General features: G+C 38.3%; 1 protein-coding gene across 2 annotated transcripts in view; it reads left to right on the top strand.

Annotated features, from left to right (window-relative positions):
• Positions 1-21694, top strand: part of ARHGAP10 (Rho GTPase activating protein 10) — a 322934-nt gene that overhangs the window by 200571 nt on the left and 100669 nt on the right. For both annotated transcript variants that reach the window (XM_057726057.1, XM_057726056.1), the window contains 2 exons: positions 2935-3022; positions 12146-12204. In XM_057726057.1, coding sequence (XP_057582040.1) covers positions 2935-3022; positions 12146-12204 — 147 coding nt within the window. The remainder of the gene's footprint in view (positions 1-2934; positions 3023-12145; positions 12205-21694) is intronic.

The following is a 21694-nucleotide window of genomic DNA, read 5'->3' on the forward strand; positions in this document are numbered from 1 at the left end:
AAAAGGGGTGGTAGCTTGTGTGTGCCGGTGAATTTTATATTTGTTTCTGAATCTAATTTGTAAAAACAGCTGGATGATTTTATTTTAAGACACAGAACCATAGAAAGCCAGAAATCAAACTAATTTAGATGAGTTTTACTATAAACATGTTACCTTGTTTACTTAGTTTGTAGGACAACTTTTCACATAGATTGAGGGAAAAAGTAAACACATGTGGCTGAAAAAGATTTTGATTTTGGATTATAAAGAATATTCTCAAAACTCAGTTAGTCACCGGTGCATCTTCACGTACCTTAGAATGGGACCCAAGTCAGTGTTGAGTAGGGTGCCAGCACTTTGGGCTGGGCTGAAAGTTTCCAGTTTCAAAAAAAATGACCACTGGTTATATAATTATGAAACATTTACCCAAATAAGTCAACTATTTGTATCTCTGCTATTAGTTTAGGTTTTAAACTAATCCATGAGATGTAGTGTTCCTTGGCCAGAAAGGAAACAGAATTTCTACCTTATTTACAGTAGAGCATTTGTTCTGATTGAATACTGTAAATGAATTTTTGTTTGAATCCCAAATACGTTATTAACAAATTTACCTAGTCTCAGCACATCCACGGATTGTCAAGAGCTGCTAGGGATGATTGAGTTATTTGAAAACAGTGAAAATTTAATAGAGGATTAATACCATAGACACTATGTAGTCATTGGCTTCGGATGTGACAGCTCCTTTTTATCCCATGAATTCGAAGGATGGCTTATTTTTCCATAGAAAGATTACAGTTCTCAAAATATAGAATGATCATTTGGTCAAAAGCTGAAAATAAAAGATTTCCTTTAGAAGCCTCCTGGATTTTAAAGTGGTGATTTGCTGGTAGCAAGTTGATTGAAAATGTTATCTGACTTGTATGAGATATTAAATAATTGATTTAATGAGAGAGGGAATATTCAGTTACTGCAGTAATTGGTTGGCAAAGCCTTTAGAACAGAATTATTTAGTCCTAGTTATAAAGGATTGCACCTTTAATCAGGGTGCTTAATTTGATTTCTTGAATGTATCTGTGGCTTGTCTGACAAGCTCAGTAACAAATGAGTTCTGAATTGTAGGAACCGATCAAAATCTAATCAGTGTCAATTGCCATTGTTGTAGTTTATTGCATATTGCTGTCAGTTGCTGTAATCAAGAGCTGTTGAAGTGCTTTAAAAAGTCTCCAGACTTTTGAGTAATTGACTTCATATATCTGATGTTATGGCTGTGAAATAACCATCACTTCCTGTTTTACTTTATATTCAAAAAGTTTGAGAATAACATTGTGTTGTCATCCATCCTTTCCTGTGCCCAAGCCTAAAACTTTTTAAGTGCCATGCATGACTTAATGTGGTAGTCCCACTGGGACAGGATTTTCTTTCTGAGCTGTATTTGAAAAGTGTATGCTAACAGGATGTTTCCTTCCATTTATAGACAGATACAGTGTAAGGGAGGAAAAAAAAATCCTGAAAGGACTAGTTTTTGGGGAGGTCTTAGTTGAAATATCCTTCTGGAGTGAGGGAGAAATAAGTCTCTTCCACGAATCTCTTATTTTCTCCTTTGTGTGATTGGAGTGTGGAAACTCATGCCAGTGTCTGTTGATTGGTAGATGTCATGCCTCATAACCCACTCACTGCTCCCTCCCATTGGGTAGGTACCACCACTGGATGCTTAGACTTGTGGTGACTCAGCTGTGGTAATTACCTACTCACTTAATGATTGATGGAAATCTGCATACATTCCTGATTTGCTTTGATGCTCTCAATAGTTCCATGAGAATCTCCGTTGTGCACATGAAGAGCTAAAGTTCAGACAGGTTTGGAACTGACTTGTTGGGGCGGTGAGGCTGGTCAGGGTTGCAGTGAGATTTAAGCCCAGGTGGGTGGTCCCTTTCTGCACTCTCCTCCCCGCTGCCAGGTCACAGCCAAGTGCAGCAGCCCAGCCTTACAAGGAGATGCCACCATATTCAGAATGCTTGCCGTTTCCACCATCCTTTCCTTTTATTTCAACCAGGACTGACATTTGTCTTTTCAGAATTAACTCCACCCTCTTCCTCCTCCTCCTTCTCCTTCAACTCTTCTTTTTTAGTGCATGTTTTACATCTTCTTTAGAGCTTACTGGATATTTGAAAGGGCATTTGGAAGAAATGCATCATTATGTACTTTTAGGACAAAGAAAACTAATTTAGAATGAATGTCAGAAATGTTACATAGAGGCTTCTAGTAAATATTTCCTGGATGAGTATATAGATTGTAATGTTACTGTGAAAGATTACCCAAAAAAGACTTTTTAAGTTTATATGTCATCATATTTATGTTTGATCACACATTAGTCTTCCGAAAGACAATATGATAAGTACAAACCTTGGAAGTGTGGGACCAGACTTACCATCCTTTTCCCCCACTGATTTGTTGCTATCCTAATAGTAATTTTGCCATTAAGGGTACTGCCTGTTTCCCTGGTCATAACACAGTGTGATAAAAATAATGCCAACTGAAACAAATTAAAATATATAGACATTGCAAATGCCACATGCTCTCAGCCATGGCTACCTGGCTTAGAGTAATATTACCGAGTAATACCTTATAATAACAGTAGTAGTGGTAATAATAATAGCTGTACACGCTTTGCAGTTGTGAATATTTAAATGCTCTGTCCAGTTCTTCCCTACTCCCAGCATCCCTTATCCTTTTACTTCGATCTTCATGACAAATTTTCCGAAGTACTAGAAATGTCTGATAATAGAGTATGGCTTGTAATATGATAAGAAATTGTATGTAATGCTTTTATAGGAAACCACAGAATTCAATATTTGTGGTTTGGCCATTTAAAAATGGAAGCTTTGTCAGCTAGTCAAGAGGGCCTTTGAATGGTCAAGGTTTTAATTAATGTTTTGTTCCATGCTTGCTCACTAGATGTGAAAACCTGCAATGAGGTGGACTTGGAAAATTCCATAGATTGGGAAGTGAAGACGATAACAAGTGCCCTGAAACAGTATTTGAGGTGAGTTCCTCTCGGTAGCTGGGGGAGAGGGTGGGGGGGAGCAGACTATTTGGATGTTTAACACACAGCAAATGCCGACTCTGCACATGCATCTCAAAAGTCAAAGTTTATGGGAAAGGAGGACGTTTAGGAGGTACCTAATGATGTCCCAGGAAGTGTGGTACGTAGTCAGTGAACATCAGTTGATAGATAAATTACAACAGAACAGAATTGGAATAGACTTGGGTTTTGCAATAGAGTCTATTGTGGATGTGAGTTTTCGGAATTAAATGCTTTGAAACAGTGAGTAAGAAGCCTGCTTATGACATTTGTATGAAGCTTTTCTTTATGTTGTAAGCTAAAATGAAGATGTTTTAGTTTAAATGTAAACCAGGTGAACTTAAAGGCTTATAATGATGACACACAGATACAAAGCTATTTGAAGTTTACTTGAGGTTTTTTTTTTTAAGATAAACTGTGAGTTTTACATTTACAGTAGAAAATATTTAGGACTAGAGTTCAAAAAGGTTCAGCATTTCTATGAGCATTCACCTTTCTTGAAAAAAGAAAGGAACTGAGTGATCACAAAGCTTGAGGTTATATGAAGGTCAAGTACACGGAGTAAAGGAATGGAAAACAGTCACGATTGTAATTCTTAGGCTCTGGGCCTGCTGGGGACCTTGATTTTCGTCTGACTGACGAATGGCAGTGCTTCCCCAGCAATCAGTTCTTTTGAACCAACACACAGGATTGTTTTTCAGGTAACTACTATTTGGGTTCCAACAAGCGCAGTAGAATCAACTTATATTACATATTTTGTATTTTTAAAAATTTGTATATTTTAAAAATTTCAAATGTATACAAGCAGAGAGATGAGTATAATGACTGCTCATGGCCCCATTATCCTGCTCTTCAGGTTTCAACATTCAACACTTCTTATTTCATTAGTCTCCCTACTGCTGCTTTTTGGGGATAATACTCTAAAGACTTTCTAAAACATACTGCTGCACTCATAAATACTTGAGTAGATATTCTCAAAAAAGGGAAGGACTTACAAAAAAGGATGATATAGAAAAGATAAAAAGAATATAATTATCATACCTAACAAAATTCGTATGATCCAGTACTCAGTCTGTGTTCCATTTTTATTGTTTTTTTTCAAAAAGTCTTTTTATATTTGTTTTTTTTAAGTTTGTGGTTTTTAAAATTAATTAATTAATTAATTTACTGGCTGCGTTGGGTCTTCATTGCTGCATGTGGGCTTTCTCTAGTTGCAGAGAGTGGGAGCTACTCTTTGTTGCAGTACACGAGCTTTTCATTGCCGTGGCTTCTCTTATTGTGGAGCACGGGCCCTAGGCACGTGGACTTCAGTAATTGCAGCACATGGGCTCAATAGTTGTGGCTCACGGACTCTAGATCGCAGGCTCAGTAGTTATGGTGCACGGGCCTTAGTTGCTCTGTGGCATGTGGGATCTTCCTGGACCAGGGCTTAAACCCGTGTCCCCTGCATTGGCAGGCGGATTCTCAGCCACTGAGCCATCTAGGAAGTCCCTGTATTTGTTTTAATTCCTGCAGGATTTCAACAGTGTCAACACTTTTCATTTGGTTGATGCTTTAAGTCGTTTTTAATCCATACAGCCCCCTCCCTCTGTCCCACCTCCCGGCATTTAATTGGTTGATGAACCCGAGCCATGTTGTAAAATAGAATTTTCCACGTTGTATATATGGCTGGTGGTATCCTCATGGGGTCCCTTAACAGGTTTCTCTGTTACCTGTCATGTTTCCTATAAGCTAATAGGTAAATCTGTAGGCTTCCTTAGATTCAGGTTTGGCTTTTGCTGGTTTATTAATTTCAAGGGTACGTCATAGCCGTGCTATATGCTTTCTGTTATGTTACTATATCAGAAGGCCTGGGCTGTTCAGTTGGCCCACTTTTTAATGAAATTAACATTTATCAGTGGATTCAGGTGTGTATTACCTATTTTCAGGTATTTTACTTAAAGAAGATGTTTTTAGCCACTGTTTGAGATTTTTTTTTCTTAAACTACTAAGTACAGTCAGCCCTCCATATCCACAGGTTGGTCCTACATTCGTGGATTCAACCAACCGCGGATGGTGTAGGCTGTTTACGATCCACAGTTGGTTGAACCTGTGGAAACCCAGGGCGGTCTGTAGAACTCAAGCATCCGCAGATTTTAATATCCAAGGTGGGTCCTGGAGCCAATCCCCCGCCCATGCTGAGGGACGACACTATTATTATCCCTGTTCCATGAAGGGGTAAAATTAAGGCTAAATCTACATGCTTATGTTTAGCTTACCACTGGTAGTGGCTAACTGGTTTAGATGAAGATCATGGTAATATCTCATTAGCCCCCACCGTGGGATTGGAATGTAAGCTTCCTGATGATCGACATCTTTTGTGGTTTGTTCACTGCCATATCTCGGCATCTAGAGCTAGCCCTGTCACTCAGATACGAGAGCAGAGGTTCTAAGCTGGGGGCGATTTTGGTTGGCAGGATTGTTGAAGATGGGTGCCACTGGCATCTAATGGGTGGAGACCAGGAATGGACTGCTGAACACCTACAGTGCACGAGATGGCCCTCCCCTGTCCCCAGATGTCCAGATTGTCAGTAGTGGTGAGATTGAGAAAGCCTGTATTAGACGGATGAAGGAAAGAATGGGTGAAGGATATAAAAATATAATGAGTGGCATATGTTAACGTGACCAGCAAAGGATGCTGCCTCTCCAGGAGGTGGCTTTAAACCCCGTTTACTGTTTGGTAGACTTATGCCTGGTACAGGTAAAGAGATTGAGCAAAATGATTTGGTTATTAGTGGGAAACGAAGGGCAGAAATCCAGTTCTTTTGCAGTATATTGCATGTAGATAATCTACCCCCCTCCTCCCCTCTATATCATTCTTTTTTCCCTTGTTGGGGGAATTAGTTTAATAAACTAGAGGATCTTTTTCTTCAATACATACAGTTTCTTTTTGGTTATTGATATTCTCTGAAGGTAGTTCCTTATTGCCCCCGGTCTTGTGTTGCTTTCTTTTTTTTTTTTTTTTTTCTTCTCATTACACTGCTTCAACCTATTGAATTTCACTTTTAAGCAAACATTGCCTGCAGAAGAACATTAGGAGATGCTATTATTATATAACTTCACTCCTAACAATATACACATTCTGCTTGCATGTGATAAAGTGATTATCATAAAATGGCAGATGCCTTGGGAGATTTGAATGTTAGGTTGCTGTTCTTTTCCCTTATGTTATTTTTAGCAACTGAAGATGCAGTAATTAGGATTTAATTGATATGTTTTCTGGTGATGCACCAAATAGGATAAAACTGAAGTTTTATTTACCTTCATTTTGGCTACCTGATTACGGTTAAGCAAGTGTATTTCTTCAGCACAAGAGGTAATACAGCGTGATGGTTGGGAGCGTGGGCTCTGGAGTGGGCCCATCTGGGGAGGAATCCCAGCTCCGTCATGTGTGGCACTGTGGCATGAGGCTGAATATAGCTTTTCTCACCAAAGAAGCTACTGCCCTTGAATTCTTTTCACTGCAAATATTGGATCGGAGGTTGGAGATAGACGAAGGGAAATAGCCAAACATCCCCACGCCCCCTTCGCCCTCCAACAAACACTAAACTAAAATGAGAAGCAAAGCCTCCAGGGTCTGGGAGAGAGAAAAAGATGTGCAGTAGACACATGTATGGCATCTCCTGTGTTCTTCTTCTTAATGAGGCAAAGTTTTCTTTGTGTTTTTGTTTTTAAACTTTTCGTGTTTCAGAGGGTTGGATATACCAGCCCTCTGGTTGATTTCCTGTCTATTCGGACCATAATTTTGATTTTGTCCTGTGATCCTTTCCGTATTTTCCCATTGTGAAGGGACAGATGAGCTATTTTGTGTGGCTTGTAGTAAAATGATTTTACCTGGAAGAAACTTTTAAAGCCTGGAAATGGAATGGGACTTTTGGGGAAGAAAATGCCAGCTTAGTAAGTATTATGCTTTACACCCCTAGACGGATCCCAACGAGAGGTAGCTCCCGTTGGGTGAGAAGCTGACAGACGTGATGACTCAATATGATGAATTTTATGTGGAGAACGTGTCATTTTTATGACTGCTTCCCCAACATGAACAAAACTTAATACTTATCTTTTTTATGCTGCATTGCCTGGCTAGACAGACAGCAATGATGTAAGTAGCATGTAGAAGATACTTAGGTACACATTCATTTTCATTGGAAAAGAAATGCTCTCTATGGGATTTCTAAGTGGTCTCATTTCCCCCCCTTTCTTTGGAACCCTTTAACTTTCATGCTCCGACAGGTTAGCATTTTCCTTCATCCGCTACTTCCTGCTTGTTTGTGTTTTGAAACAAAACCAAAGGTTTGCTTCTGATCGCCTCTTCTTTTTCTTTATTTAGTCTGTGGTGTAATTCATTGTATTTTTCTTCTTTAAATGAGCGTGTCGGGGAAGAAGGGGAGGGAGAGAGGAAATAAGAGAACAGTTTTGCTTCACTAGTGCTTTTAAGCTTTAGTTTTGGCGTCTACAGCTGTCATTTCGTGTGTGTGTGTGTGTGTGTGTTCTGCAGCATCATACATTGTATGTAAAATAAAATATCGGCTGCTGGGGAATGGTGGAGGGATAAGATTGATGGTGTTTAAGGGTACAGATTTGCAATGAGTAGTAAATAGGCCATAGAGATCTAATGCACAGTATAATGAATGTAGACCGTACTCGTATACTGTAATTATGTCATGTGATAAATATCGCTACATTGGTGATCGTATCACAATATATAAATGTATCAAAATAACACGCGACATACCTTAAACATAGCCAGTGTTCCAAGTGCAATTTATTCAATAAAAAAGATTGTATGTAGGGAACGTAGTCTGTAAATATATTTTTGCATCTATTTTGCTGAGCAGTTTTATTGAAGTGTCATTGACGTACAGTAAACTGCATATGTGTATAGTACACATTTTGATAAGTTTGACCCGTGTGTACATCGGTGAAGCCATCACGAAAGTCAAGAGGGTGAACCCACCTATCACCCCCAGCGTTTCCTCAAGCCCCTTTGAACTACCTCTCTCTCACTTTTACCTTCTCATTCCCTCATCCCTGGGCAAACCACCGGTCTGCTTTCTGTCACTGTACGTTAATTGGCGTTTCCTATAATTTCATATAAATGGAGTAATACCACATGTACTTTTTAAAATCTGGGTTCTTTCACTCAGTATAGTTAGAGATTCACCTATGTTGTAGCAAGGACTCAATAGTTCATTCCTTCTTGATGCTAACTAGTGTTTCATTTTATGGATATACCACCAATTTCTGTTTTATCCATTTACCTGTTAATGAATATTTGAGTTGTTTGTAGCTTTTGGCTATTATAAATAAAGCTACTAAAAACCTTTGTGTACAAATCTTGGAGTGCACATAGGCTTTCATTTCTCTTGGGTAAATGCCTGGATCGTATGATAGGTGTATACTTAACTTCTGAGGAAACAGACAAACTTTTCCCCCCAAGTGATTGTATTTCCTTCAGTGTATACATTCCCACTTTGACAATGTACAAGAGTTCCATTTCCTTCATATCCTTGCCAAATCTTGATATTTTGGATGCCAGTCTTTAGATATGTGCTTTGCAAATGTTTTCTTCATGGCTTCGTGGCTTGTCTTCTCATTCCCTTACAAGTATCTTGCAAAAAGCACTTAAAATTTTTGTTTTATTATGTTTTTTTTGTTGTTGTTTATAAATTTATTTACTTAATTGCTTTATTGGCTGCTTTGGGTCTTCGTTGCTGCACACGGGCTTTCTCTAGTTGCGGCAAGCAGGGGCTACTCTTCATTGTGGTGCGCGGGCTCCTCATTGCCGTGGCTTCTCTTGTTGTGGAGCACGGGCTCTAGGCACGTGGGCTTCAGTAGTTGCGGCACATGGGCTCAATAATTGTGGCACACAGACTTAGCTGCTCTTCGGCATGTGGGATCTTCCCAGAGGAGGGCTTGAACCTGGGTCCCCTGCATTGGCAGGTGGATTCTTAACCACTGCACCACCAGGGAAGTCTGAGCATTTAAAATTTTTGATGAAGTTGACTTTATTAGTTTTTATGGACTGAACTTTATGGATTGTGCTTTTGCCTAATCCAGAGTAACAAAGATTTTATGTTTTCTTGTAGAAGTTTTGTAGTTTTAGGTTTTACACTTAGATCTATGATCTTTTTTATGTTAGTTGTCATGTAAGATATGGAATATGGATCCAAGTTCACTTTTGAATATGGTTGTCCAGTTGCTTCAGTACCATTTGTGGGAACAACTATCCTTTCTCCCCTGAATTGTCTATTGAGATGATCTTACAGTTTTTCATTTTTAGTTTGCTAGTGTGGTGAGTTGCACTGATTTTATTTTAATATTAAGGCATTTTCATTTCTGTGATAAAACCAAGTTGGTTTATTATCCTTTTATCTTGTTGTATTATCCTTTTATTTATCTTGTTGAATTTCAGTTGCTCACATTTTATTTAGAATAGTTGCATCTACATTCATGAGTAATATTGGTCTGTAGTTTTCTTGTAATGTCTTTAATTTTGTTACTATGGTAAATACTGACATCCAGGAATGAGTTAGAAAGTATTCCCTCTTCTTTTTCCTGGAAGGATTTGCATAGAATTGGTATTATTTCTTTTTTAATTGTTTGGTAGAATTTATCAGTGAGTCATTTGGGCCTACAGTTTTATTGGCAGGATTTTTTTTTAAGATTTATTTATTAATTTATTTATTAATTATTTGGCTGCGTTGGGTCTTCACTGCTGCTCATAGGCTTTCTCTCCTTGCGTTAAGCGGGGGCTAGAACGCAGGCTCAGTAGTTGTGGTGCACGGCCTTGGTTGCTCTGGGGCATGTGGGATCTTCCCCAACCAGGGCTCTAACCCATGTCCCCTGCATTGGCAGGTGGATTCTCAACCGCTTGCACCACCAGGGAAGTCCCCTTATTGGTAGGATTTTTAACTACAAAGTTCATTTTCTCTAATAGATATGGGTTCCCTATTTCTCAGGTTACCTGTTTCTTCTGGAGTGAGCTTTGGTAGTTTGTATCTTTTAAGACATTTGTCCATTTCATCTAAACTGTTGAATTTGTGGGCATGAATATTTTCATAATATTTTATTTTCTTCTTAATACTTTGAGAGCCTGCGGTGATTCTTCAGTCACCTCTGTAATTTATGATTGGTAATTTGTGTTTTCTATCTTTTATTTCCTAATGATTATGACTAGAGTTACCAACTTTATTATTTCAAAGAATCAGTTTTTGGATTCATTTATTTTTCTCTGTGGGTTTTTTTTTGTTTTTTGTTTTTTTGTTTTTTGTTTTTCCTGTTTAACTGATTTCTGCTCTGATCTTTGTTTCTGTTTTTCTGCTTATTTTGGGTTTAATTTTACTCTCTTTTTGGCTGTTTAGGGTAGAAAGTTTTAGGTCTTTCTTTTTTTACGACATATGTATTTAGTGGTATAAATTTACCTCCAAATATTGCTTTACCAACATCCCTTAAATTCTGTGTTGTATTCTAATTTTCATTTCAGTTTAAAATACTTCCTGATTTTCCTTTCTTTGAGGTTTTCTAGATATCTCTGTTATTGATTTCTAATTCAGTTTTTATTGTAATCAGAGAAATGCCCTGTATAAATTGAACACTTTAAATTTATGGAGATTTGTTTCATGGTCCAGAATATTTTTGTCTTGTTAAGTGATTCATATGCACTTGGAAAGAATGTGTTTTCTGTTGCTTTTGGATGAAATGTCACTTAGGTGACAGACGTACCAGTTAGGTGAAGTTGATTGATAGTTTCGGTCAAATCATCTGTATCCTGACTGATTTTGTCTACTTGTTCTGTCAGTTATTGAGGCAGAGAGGTATTTAAGTCTCCAGCCATACTTGTGGATTTGTCTCTTTCTACTTGTAGTTCCGTCCATTTTTGCTTCATGGATTTTGAAGATCCTGTTATTAGACCCATTAACATTTAGGATTGTTGGGAATTCCATGGTGGTCCAGTTAGGACTCCATGCTTTCACTGCCGAGGCTGTGGGTTTGATCTCTGGTCGGGAAACTAAGATCCTGCAAGCTGTGTGGTGCAGCCAAAAAAAAACCCCAAACCAAAACAAAACCCATTTAGAATTGTTAAAAAAAAAATTAGGATTGTTATGTCTTCTTGATGAATCGACCTCTTTATCAATAATGAAATGACCTTCTTTTTCCCTGGTATTTTTCTTGGCGTTTGGGTATGTTTTAAATTTTTTTGTGTATGTATCTTTAATTTTTTTTTAAGCATTTAAAGAGAAATTTCTGGGCTACATGACTTAAACCTTTTAAAAGTTTTTATCTTTTATCTTGGCAGACTGCCCTCCAGAAAGGCGGTACAGATTGATACTTGTCTTAGTGTTCTTTAAGTGTTTATAGAGTTTGAAGATCTGGTCTTTTGAAATTTAAGATAGGTATAAGTGTTGATTGAACTGTAACATTCTGTTGACCACAGGATAAAATCTACCACTTGTGTAATCTGTTTTGTAGAAAATTGAAATGATGTGGGTGTTTTTTAAATTGTCATCAATTTTATTTCGTAGTTCTGTTGTTTCATAGGCATACATCAAAATTGGATATTGTATTTTTATAATAGAGATGTAAGAGGAGAGGACTTGATTTCTTTGTTTGTTTAATCTTTTCCCTATATTTTTTGTTGCATCTTCAATTAATATCCTAGAGGTGATTTTCAAAATTATATGTTTATATTTGGTTGGATAGAATGTTTGACTTTAAGTAAGTTAGCATCTGGAAGGAAGTTTTATATATGAAATCAGATATTTGTAAAGGCACTTTCCAGGATTAAATATGAGTTACTATATGCTTCAGTCTGTCAGAGATTTGCGGCTGCTTAAGCTTTGATAGTGCCTGGTGCAGATAACACTTAATGAAGGAATTTATTTGAATCATGTATCTTTTTTTGATATGTAAAAATATTTCCGAGGGAAATTTTGCACATTAAGAAATGCATGACATATTTAATATCCCTTTTTAAAAAAAATGAATGCAAATAGAGGTGACTTGTTTGTATTTCTTTGGTAATTCTGAGCTGTCCTTTTCCTACAGGAGTCTTCCAGAGCCGCTGATGACCTATGAGTTACATGGAGACTTCATTGTTCCAGCCAGTAAGTATTATATCGCGGTGATAGAAACAGTTTTGTGGTTGACAGTGTGTACAAACTGAAATTTCCACATGAAAAATTTGTCCGTATGTTATTGTAATCTATGTTAAAAATGGAAATCACTTGAGGTGTTTTTTCTTTTTTTTAATTTTATATATTTATTATTTTTCTGGGGTACACCAAGTTCAATCAACTGTTTTTATACACATATCCCCGTATTCCCTCCCTTCCTTGACTCCCCCCCCTCAAGTCCCCCCCACCCTCCACGCCCCAGTCCTCTAAGCCATCTTCCATCCTTGAGTTGGACTCCCTTTGTTATACAACTTCCCACTGACTATCTGTTTTACAGTCGGTAGTATATATGTCTGTGCTACTCTCTCGCTTCGTCTCAGCTTCCCCTTCACCCCCTGCCCCCTCCCAAACCTCGAGTTCTCCAGTCCATTCTCTGCACCTGCGTCCTTGTTCTTGTCACTGAGTTCATCAGTACCATTTTTAGATTCCGTATATGTGAGTTAGCATACAATATTTGTCTTTCTCTTTCTGACTTACTTCACTCTGTATGACAGATTGTAGTTCTATCCACCTCATTACATATAGCTCCATCTCATCCCTTTTTATAGCTGAGTAATATTCCATTGTATATATATGCCACATCTTCTTGATCCATTCATTTGTTGATGGGCATTTAGGTTGCTTCCATGTCCCGGCTATTGTAAAGAGTGCTGCAATAAACATTATGGTACATGTTTCTTTTGGGATTGTGGTTTTCTTTGGGTATATGCCCAGGAGTGGGATAACTGGATCATATGGTAGTTCTATTTGTAGTTTTTTAAGGAACCTCCAACTTGTTTTCCATAGTGGCTGTACCAACTTACAGTCCCACCAACAGTGCAGGAGAGTTCCCTTTTCTCCACACCCTCTCCAACATTTGTTGTTTCCAGATTTTGTGATGATGGCCATTCTGATCGGTGTGAGGTGATACCTCATTGTGGCTTTGACTTGCATTTCTTTGATGATGAGTGATGTTGAGCATCTTTTCATGTGTTTGTTGGCCATCTGTATGTCTTCTTTGGAGAAATGTCTATTTAGGTCTTCCACCCATTTGTGGATTGGGTTATTTGCTTTTTTGGTATTAAGCTGCATGAGCTGCTTGTATATTTTGGAGGTTAATCCTTTGTCCGTTGTTTCATAGGCAATTATTTTTTCCCATTCTGAGGGTTGCCTTCTAGTCTTGTTTAGGGTTTCTTTTGCTGTGCGAAAGCTTTTAAGTTTCATGAGGTCCCATTTGTTTATTCTTGATTTTATTTCCATTACTCTAGGAGGTGGGTCCAAAAGGATCTTGCTTTGATGTATGTCATAGAGTGTTCTGCCTATGTTTTCCTCTAGGAGTTTTATAGTGTCTGGCCTTCCATGGAGGTCTTTAATCCATTTTGAGTTTATTTTTGTGTATGGTGTTAGGAAGTGTTCTAATTTCATTCTTTTCCATGTTGCTGTCCAATTTTCCCAGCACCACTTATTGAAGAGGCTGTCTTTTTTCCATTGTATACTCGTGCCTCCTTTGTGAAAGATAAGGTGCCCATATGTGTTTGGGCTTACTTCTGAGTTCTCTATTCTATTCCATTGATCTTCCTTTCTATTTTTGTGCCAGTACCATACTGTCTTGATCACTATGGCCTTGTAGTATAGTTTGAAGTCAGGAAGCCTGATTCCACCAACTCCATTTTTCTTTCTCAAGATTGCTTTGGCTATACGGGGGTCTTTTGCGTTTCCATACAAATCGTAAGATTTCTTGCTCTAGTTCTGTGAAAAATGCCATTGGTAATTTGATCGGGATTGCATTGAATCTGTAAATTGCTTTGGGTAGTACAGTCATTTTCACAATATTGATTCTTCCAATCCAGGAATATGGTATGTCCCTCCATCTGTTTGTGTCGTCTTTGATTTCTTTCATCAATATCTTAAAGTTTTCTGCATACCGATCTTTTGCCTCCTTAGGCAGGTTTATTCCTAGGTATTTTATTCTTTTTGTTGCAATGGTGAATGGGAGAGTTTCCTTAATTTCTCTTTCTGCTCTTCCGTTGTTCGTGTATAGGAATGCAAGAGATTTCTGTGCATTAATTTTGTATCCTGCTACTTTACTAAACTCATCAATTAGTGCTAGCAGTTTTCTGGTAGAGTCTTTAGGGTTTTCTATATATAGTATCATGTCATCTGCAAAGAGTGACAATTTTACTTCTTCTTTTCCAATTTGGATTCCTTTTATTTCTTTTTCTTCTCTGATTGCTGTGGCTAAAACTTCCAAAACTATGTTGAATAATAGTGGTGAGAGTGGACACCCTTGTCTTGTTCCTGTTCTTAGAAGGAATTCTTCCAGTTTTTCCCCATTGAGAACGATGTTGCCTTTGGTTTTTCATATATGGCTTTTATTATGTTGAGGTAATTTCCTCCTATGCCCATTTTCTGGAGAGCTTTTATCATAAATGGATGTTGAACTTTGTCAAAAGCTTTTTCTGCATCTATTGAGATGATCATATGGTTTTTATCCTTCAATTTGTTGATATGATGTATCACGTTGATTGATTTGCATATATTGAAGAATCCTTGCATCCCAGGGATAAACCCCACTTGATCATGGTGTATGATTTTTTTTAATGTGCTGTTGGAGTCTGTTAGCTAGTATTTTGTTGAGGATTTTTGCATCTATATTCATCAGTGATATTGGTCTGTAATTTTCTTTTTTTGTGACATCTTTGCCTGGTTTTGGTATCAGGGTGATGGTAGCCTCGTAGAATAAGTTTGGGAGTGTTCCTCCTTCTGCAATATTTTGGAAGAGTTTGAGAAGGATAGGTGTTAACTCTTCTCGAAATGTTTGATAGAATTCGCCCGTGAACCCGTCTGGTCCTGGGCTTTTGTGTGTTGGGAGATTTTTAATCACTGCCTCAATTTCCGTACTTGTGATTGGTCTGTTCATGGTTTCTATTTCTTCCTGGTTCAGTCTTGGAAGATTGAGGAGGTGTTTGATTTTTCCGCCTTTTAGAAGATGAAAAAAGAGACAATTAATGTTTGTTCATTCGTTCATTCATTCACAGACATTTATTTATTTCCTACTATGCACTCGTCACTGGTAGATAACGAATATATAGAGCCATGGATGGATTTCTGGAGCCAATTCTCCAGCAAGTATTGGGTCACATACACTTTTCCTTGTACATATATATAAAATAATGGCATGAGCACAATACGATGGGAACACAGAAGTATTTAACTTGAAGAAGGTTGGAGAGATTAGCAGATTTGGAGAGATGAGCGTGTTGGAAATGACTATACATAGAAAGATATTTAGATGGAAATTGCAGGCAGCAGGAATATTGTGAGCTAATGCCAGAAGCCCACACAATATTTGGTAGAGAGTGAATTCTATGTGATAAAATGTTAAATGAAGACAAGGCTTAGAGTTGGTAGAATTTTAATTTGTGATTAAATTTTTTGTGAGCCATACTCATTTGAAGCTTTCTTGTTTTCTCTGTGTGATACACTCTGTTACACTCTCTGTTATACATACTCAGTTTTTCTATTCGACACGTGGTGTTGCATCATCATCATCTTTCCGAAATATTCTGGCGTTAGGTGTTGAATATTTAAGGAAGGTTGAGACGTGTTAAATCACTTGCCACATTATAGAGATCTTTATTTAAAATTCAAAACCCCAGTTCCACTGGCTAAAACCTGCAGTATTGGTTTTCACAGGTGCACTGACAGTAGCTGTAATTGTATTTTCATTTCCTCTTATTTTTTTCCCTTGGATGTATTCCATAGTTTAATCTGTTGAAAACCTTAGAGCAATCCCTTTGGGTCCCATGTAACTGCTGCCCAAACATTGCAATAAATGTTATCTTCTTGTGAGGTCCCGTTCCAGCCAACGTGAAGGTTCCTAGGAGGTCGCAGAGAGAAGCAATGGGTAGGCACAGTTAGACTCTACCTACAAAACAGGCATTTGGAAAAGGCAAAAATATGGTTCTTGAACTTCTGTTTTCACGTGGAAGAGGATTTTTTCTTTTTTTCAAGGGAATTGGTATGATCAAGGATGTGGGGGAAAGTTTTCTTGGCAAAAGCTCAAGCAAATGCTTAGTTGTTTTGATTTCTTCCCCATGGCATTTTTGGCAAATCAGGGAAAGAGAAATTAAACTCTCTTTGGAGGACAATTGTTTCATGTTGTTTGCCTCAGAGACTGGAAAAAGCAGGAGAGTGCCAATTTTAATCTAGAATCCTTTGAGAACTGGAAAAAGATAAAGGGATTATGGAGTAAAGTTTTCAGTTACCGCAAGTTAGTATCATTATCACGCCTTGTAACTGAAGCCAGTGTGTTTTAAATTCTAACATCCATGTATTTTACCAGATGAAGAGGTGGGAACTTACAAGTGTTTACTAAGTCCGTGGTGGTAGGAGGTGAGTTTCAGGAGTTGTTGAGGCTGTCCTTCAACAGTGTGCAAGAAGACGTTGTGCAAGTACGAAAGATAGCATCACCTCCTAGACCAGCACCTTGTGTTTTGCTTCCTGACTTTGTGGGGATCTGATAGAGTCTTCACAATGACTTGAATAACAAGCCTGTTCCAAAGAAATACTGTCGCTACTGTAATTATTGGCAGGTATTTGCACCCAAGTGGAGTTGCAGTTGGCGTGGGACCTGTAGTTGCCTTATGTAATGGGAAAAAGAACACGTATTAAGTGGGTGTATTTTCATGGCCAACATTTCCAGTGTACACTTTCATTTTTTATTCGACTCTTTTGTGAGCGCCCTTCTCTCAGGAAAGAGCGTGGGAGCAGTTCCTCTAATCTTTTGCATGTGTCCTTTCCAGTGTTGACTAAAACAGTCACAGAAATCAGGTGGCCAGGATTAGTCTCCTCTTGAATAATGTTGGAAACTTAAGCTATCATTTTCCATTAATGATGGCAGACATTCCCTTGTTTTGCTACAGTGTCTTAGCTGAGCTGACTTCTAAAATGATCAAGCATCACCCATCTCTGTTACCGCCTCTCACACCAGGGTGGAAACTAAATTTTAATTCTTTTCAGTCATGTGCGATAGTTTCAATCTGTTCTGTGTTGTTGAGATGGTCTCTTCTCCCCTCCCTGCTGAGGGTTCTGAAGGTTTCTCCTGGTCCCTTCATTTTTTTTTTTTTCTCATCAGTTTCTTTCCTGTAGTTCCGTTGAGAACCTGTGAGTTCATTTCTGGAGGGTATGACACAAATAGGAATTTTCTCGTTTTGTTGTCACCACAGAAGGCAAACATTTTTTTTCTTCCTCATTCTTAAAAAAACAAAAAACAAAAAACAAACCTACTGGTCAATGTTGAATGCATTGAGAAATTTAAAAAAACCTTTTTTTTCCCTGAGAAAAATTAAAGAGCATCCAATAAACCCTTGCGGCTGAGGGAGTTCACTTAAAATTGCTGAAGGAACTGGAGGCCATCTGTCTAGGAAAATCGCTCCTGTATGTCTCCTGTGCACACACTACTTCACTTCTGGTCACCAAATATGTGGGTTTTCCCCCACACCAACCGATTCTGTGATGCCAGCTGAGTGTCCTGCAGTTGGATTCAATTCTATCTACCTGGAGTTAGCCTCTGATCCCACAGGTTAAGAACTCAGTCCTACAAGACTGCCCCCACTTAAGACACCAGTCCCAAGTCCCAGGTTATCCCTGGTACTTTAACTGACTGCCTAGAAACCAGGGTTCTCACAACCCCCACCTTGACCGTGAGCATTTGCTAGAGGGATTCACAGGACTCAGGGAAACGGGAACATCTGTTTACCAGCTTATGGTATAATAAAGGATAGGAGAAAGGATACAGAGGAACAGTCCGGGACATAGAGCAAGGTCCAGAAGTGTCCTGAGTGCAGGAGTTTTTGTCCCCGTGAAGCTGGGGTGTGCCACCCTCCTGGCAGGTAGATAAGTTCGCCCACTGGGAAGCTGCCTGCACCCTGTGCTAGTGGGATGTTTATGAAGCTTCATCCCGTATGCGTGATGGATTAGGAGCTTCATTTCTTGCCCCTCTTCCGTCTCCAGAGAATGGTGGGTGGACCTGAAAATTCCAAGCTTCTAACCATGGCTTGGTCTCTCTGGTGACCAGACCCTCATCTAGAAGCCCACCAAAAGTTACCTCATTAAAACAAAAGATGTTCTTATCACCCCACCCCGCCCCAAATTCCAAAGGACCTAGGAGCTTGGTGTCATACATTCCAGTCACTCAGGAAATTCTCTGTATCAGCATCTAGAAATATTAGAACAAATGACTCTCTAAGCATCCCCAAATACAAGAGTTTTAGGAGCTCAGCATGAGGAACTGGGTGCAGAGACCCATATATGTATATTTATTATTATTTCACACCATCCATCTTGCAAGAGAATATAATGGCCTTTTAGTATAGAAATGTGTAAGATGAAAGTGCAGTTTGCTTGGTCTACGCAGGAATCAGAAGATTATGCCCAGCTGCGGAAGGCTGGCAGGCATTTACCTGGATCTCTCACTGCATGATGTTTATTACCTTTGAGAATGTCCGGTAGTTCTTGGTGTGTGTTTCAGCCTTTCAGGCTCAGAGTCTTTGATAGATCATATTGGGAAGAATTGGATACGTGCTTCAGGGCTGGACTCATGCTAAACTTAGTTTGAGAATGACAGCTGAAGCCTGGACGCCTAATATGGGATCACACGAAAAATTTCTGTCCCTTGAACCAGAACACTTTTCTTGCAGTGTTCTCTCTGTTTTCTTCCTGTAGTCAGGTTACCTGGGAAGCAAAATCATAATCACAAAGTTCTTAGTCACTTATGATGAAAAAGGAAACTATTATAGGATCCAAGGCACTGGCGTTTGCCTAGCCAGAATGTTCTATCCTTGTTGGTAAACCTGCATGGGAAACGAGACAAAATCATGTTGTCTTGGTGGGGAGGGGCTCAAAAATCTGGAAATTAAAGGAAGTGGATGCTTAATGACATCAAGCTATCTTAGCCTAATATATTCAATTTCTGGTGTTAGACAGGGTCTCCTGCAGAAGAATTGGAATGCTTGATGTCTGTTAATTGAAGCCCCTTGTCCCGTGGGAAGTGCTTGAATGGCTACTGCTAATGCCTTCCTAGAATTACAGCATTATTGACTTATGACATTTAAATATTGAGTTTAAGTTTATCTGTCTGTATATCTTTGATAAGCTCCAGTGAGCTATGTTCGTATCTTTTTCAGTCTCCATTAGTTGGCACAGCAACATAAGCAGATAGACATTAAGTGTTGTAGATGCTAATTTGTAGTTTCACAATTAAAAGTGCTTTTGCTATTACAGTAAACTCCTGTCCCTGGCATATGTCAGGAATTTAGTGTTATGATTAATTCAGCATTTCAGATTTTTAAAAAGTTATGCTGTGCATTGTCAATGGATAGCAATTAAGATATAATGAAATGCACGTAGCATACGCAGCTGATGATAATTTGTCTTAGGAAACTCTTTTTGAGTACCTTAAAGTGATTATATTGTAGCCGCATGAAAATGCCCATTAATACAAAGCTTTGATTCATATCAAAATGAAATAAAATGGAGGGAAAAAAGCTTTACACCCACAAATTCTCCTTTTTGGAAGAAGAGGGAAAAAGCAGACTTGGAAAAAAATATGTGTGTGATTTCAGATGAGATGGGAGTGAACTGGTGGGAGAGGGATTCAAGAAAGGAAATGGAAGGGTTCGCTTTTATTTTTCAAAACGGATTCTAGTTTTTAGAAATGAAAGACCTTATCCTTAAAAGGTGGGAAGCTATTTTTCTCTCTTGTGTCTCAGTAAGTAATAAGTCAAAAAATATTAAAAGTAGGTTTTCTTTGGAGGAAAATGATTATTAATGACAAGATACATGAGTTAGAAATAGTGTTTTAGTGCAGAATTCTTATCGCACGTAGGTGGTTATCCTTTCCTTCCTTTGGAATTTTTGACTGTTTTCAGAGTCCCTGTTTTCACTTCATTTTTAAAATTAAAGCTCTGAATTGAAAGTGCTATTATATATTTATTGCTTTCAACTTTCTCTGGCTTTGATTTAGTAAGGCATTATCTTCGTTTTAACTCCAGATTAAAAATTTGATTATAATTTATCACCTAACTCTTTAGATAATTGTACTTTATTTTCAATGACAGATGTAGTCCATATCTAAGAGTCTTTTATTATGTAACATGATTTGATTATTTGTGTTCTGTTTTATCATGTTCCTTTTCATTTCTTAGTCTTTTTTCCTTCCTCCCTCTTTAGCAAGAATGTGTCCTGTGTTGTAAAATCTCATTCCTCTCTCTCAAACACTACTACTGGAAGTGTAAACTGGAAGAAACTTAACTTTGCAAACATTGGAAGCAACCTAAATATTCATAAAATTGATGGTATACTGTCCATTTAAAGACTTGGAGACACGTCCATTATTTATTAAATGAAACAGGCTATTGGAACATCTCATTACAAAAAAAATGAGGGAAAACCCTAAAAGGATTAAATTTAAAAGTTAGTAGTGCAGCCTCTATGGAGAACAGTGTGGAGGGTCCTTAAAAATCTAAAGATAGAACTCCCGTATGACCCAGCATATATCTGGAAAAGATGAAAACTCTAGTTTGAAAAGATACATACACTCCAGTGTTCATAGCAGCACTATTTAAAATAGCCGAGATATGGAAGCAGCCTGAATGCCCATCAACAGATGAATGGATAAAGAAGCTGTGGTGTGTATACACAATGGAATATTACTTAGCCATAAAAAGAATGAAATAATGCCATTCGCAGCAACATGGATGGACCTAGAGGTTATCATACTGAGTGAAGCAAGCCAGACAAAGACAAATATCTTATGATATGGCTTATATGTAGAATCTAAAAAAAGATACAGATGAACTTAATTACAAAATAGAAATAGGCTTACAGACATAGACAACCATACAAATTTATGGTTCCCCCAAAGGGAAAGGGTTAGGGAGCAATAAATCAGGAGCTTGGGAGTAACATACACACTACTCTTTGTAAAATAAACAACAAAGATGTACTATATAGCACAGGGAACTATATGCAATATCTTGTAATAGCTTATAATGGAAAAGAATCTGAAAAATAATTTAAAACATTACCAGCTTATCTTCGCGTGAGATTTATTATGAGTAACAGTAAGCAACTTTTTGTTGAAACATAACAGAAATGTGCACAGATAATAAGCGTAAATAATACGTATGCAGCTCGATGAATGTTCAGAGTGGAGAGAGCCATGTAGTCAGCCCCCAGATCAAGAAACAGCACCCTGGGGAATTCCCTGGTGGTCCGACGGTTATGCCGAGGGCCTGGGTTTGATCCCTGGTCGGGGAACTAAGATCCCACAAGCAGAGTGGTGTGGCTTCCCCCCCACGCCCCCATAGAAAGGTTGTTGTCAGAAGCCCAGAAGCCCTTCCTCATACCCACAGGGTCACGATCCACCTCCATGCTCCTG

This window comes from Hippopotamus amphibius, chromosome 3 (assembly GCF_030028045.1).
Source record: "Hippopotamus amphibius kiboko isolate mHipAmp2 chromosome 3, mHipAmp2.hap2, whole genome shotgun sequence".
Taxonomy (NCBI): Eukaryota; Metazoa; Chordata; class Mammalia; order Artiodactyla; family Hippopotamidae; genus Hippopotamus; species Hippopotamus amphibius.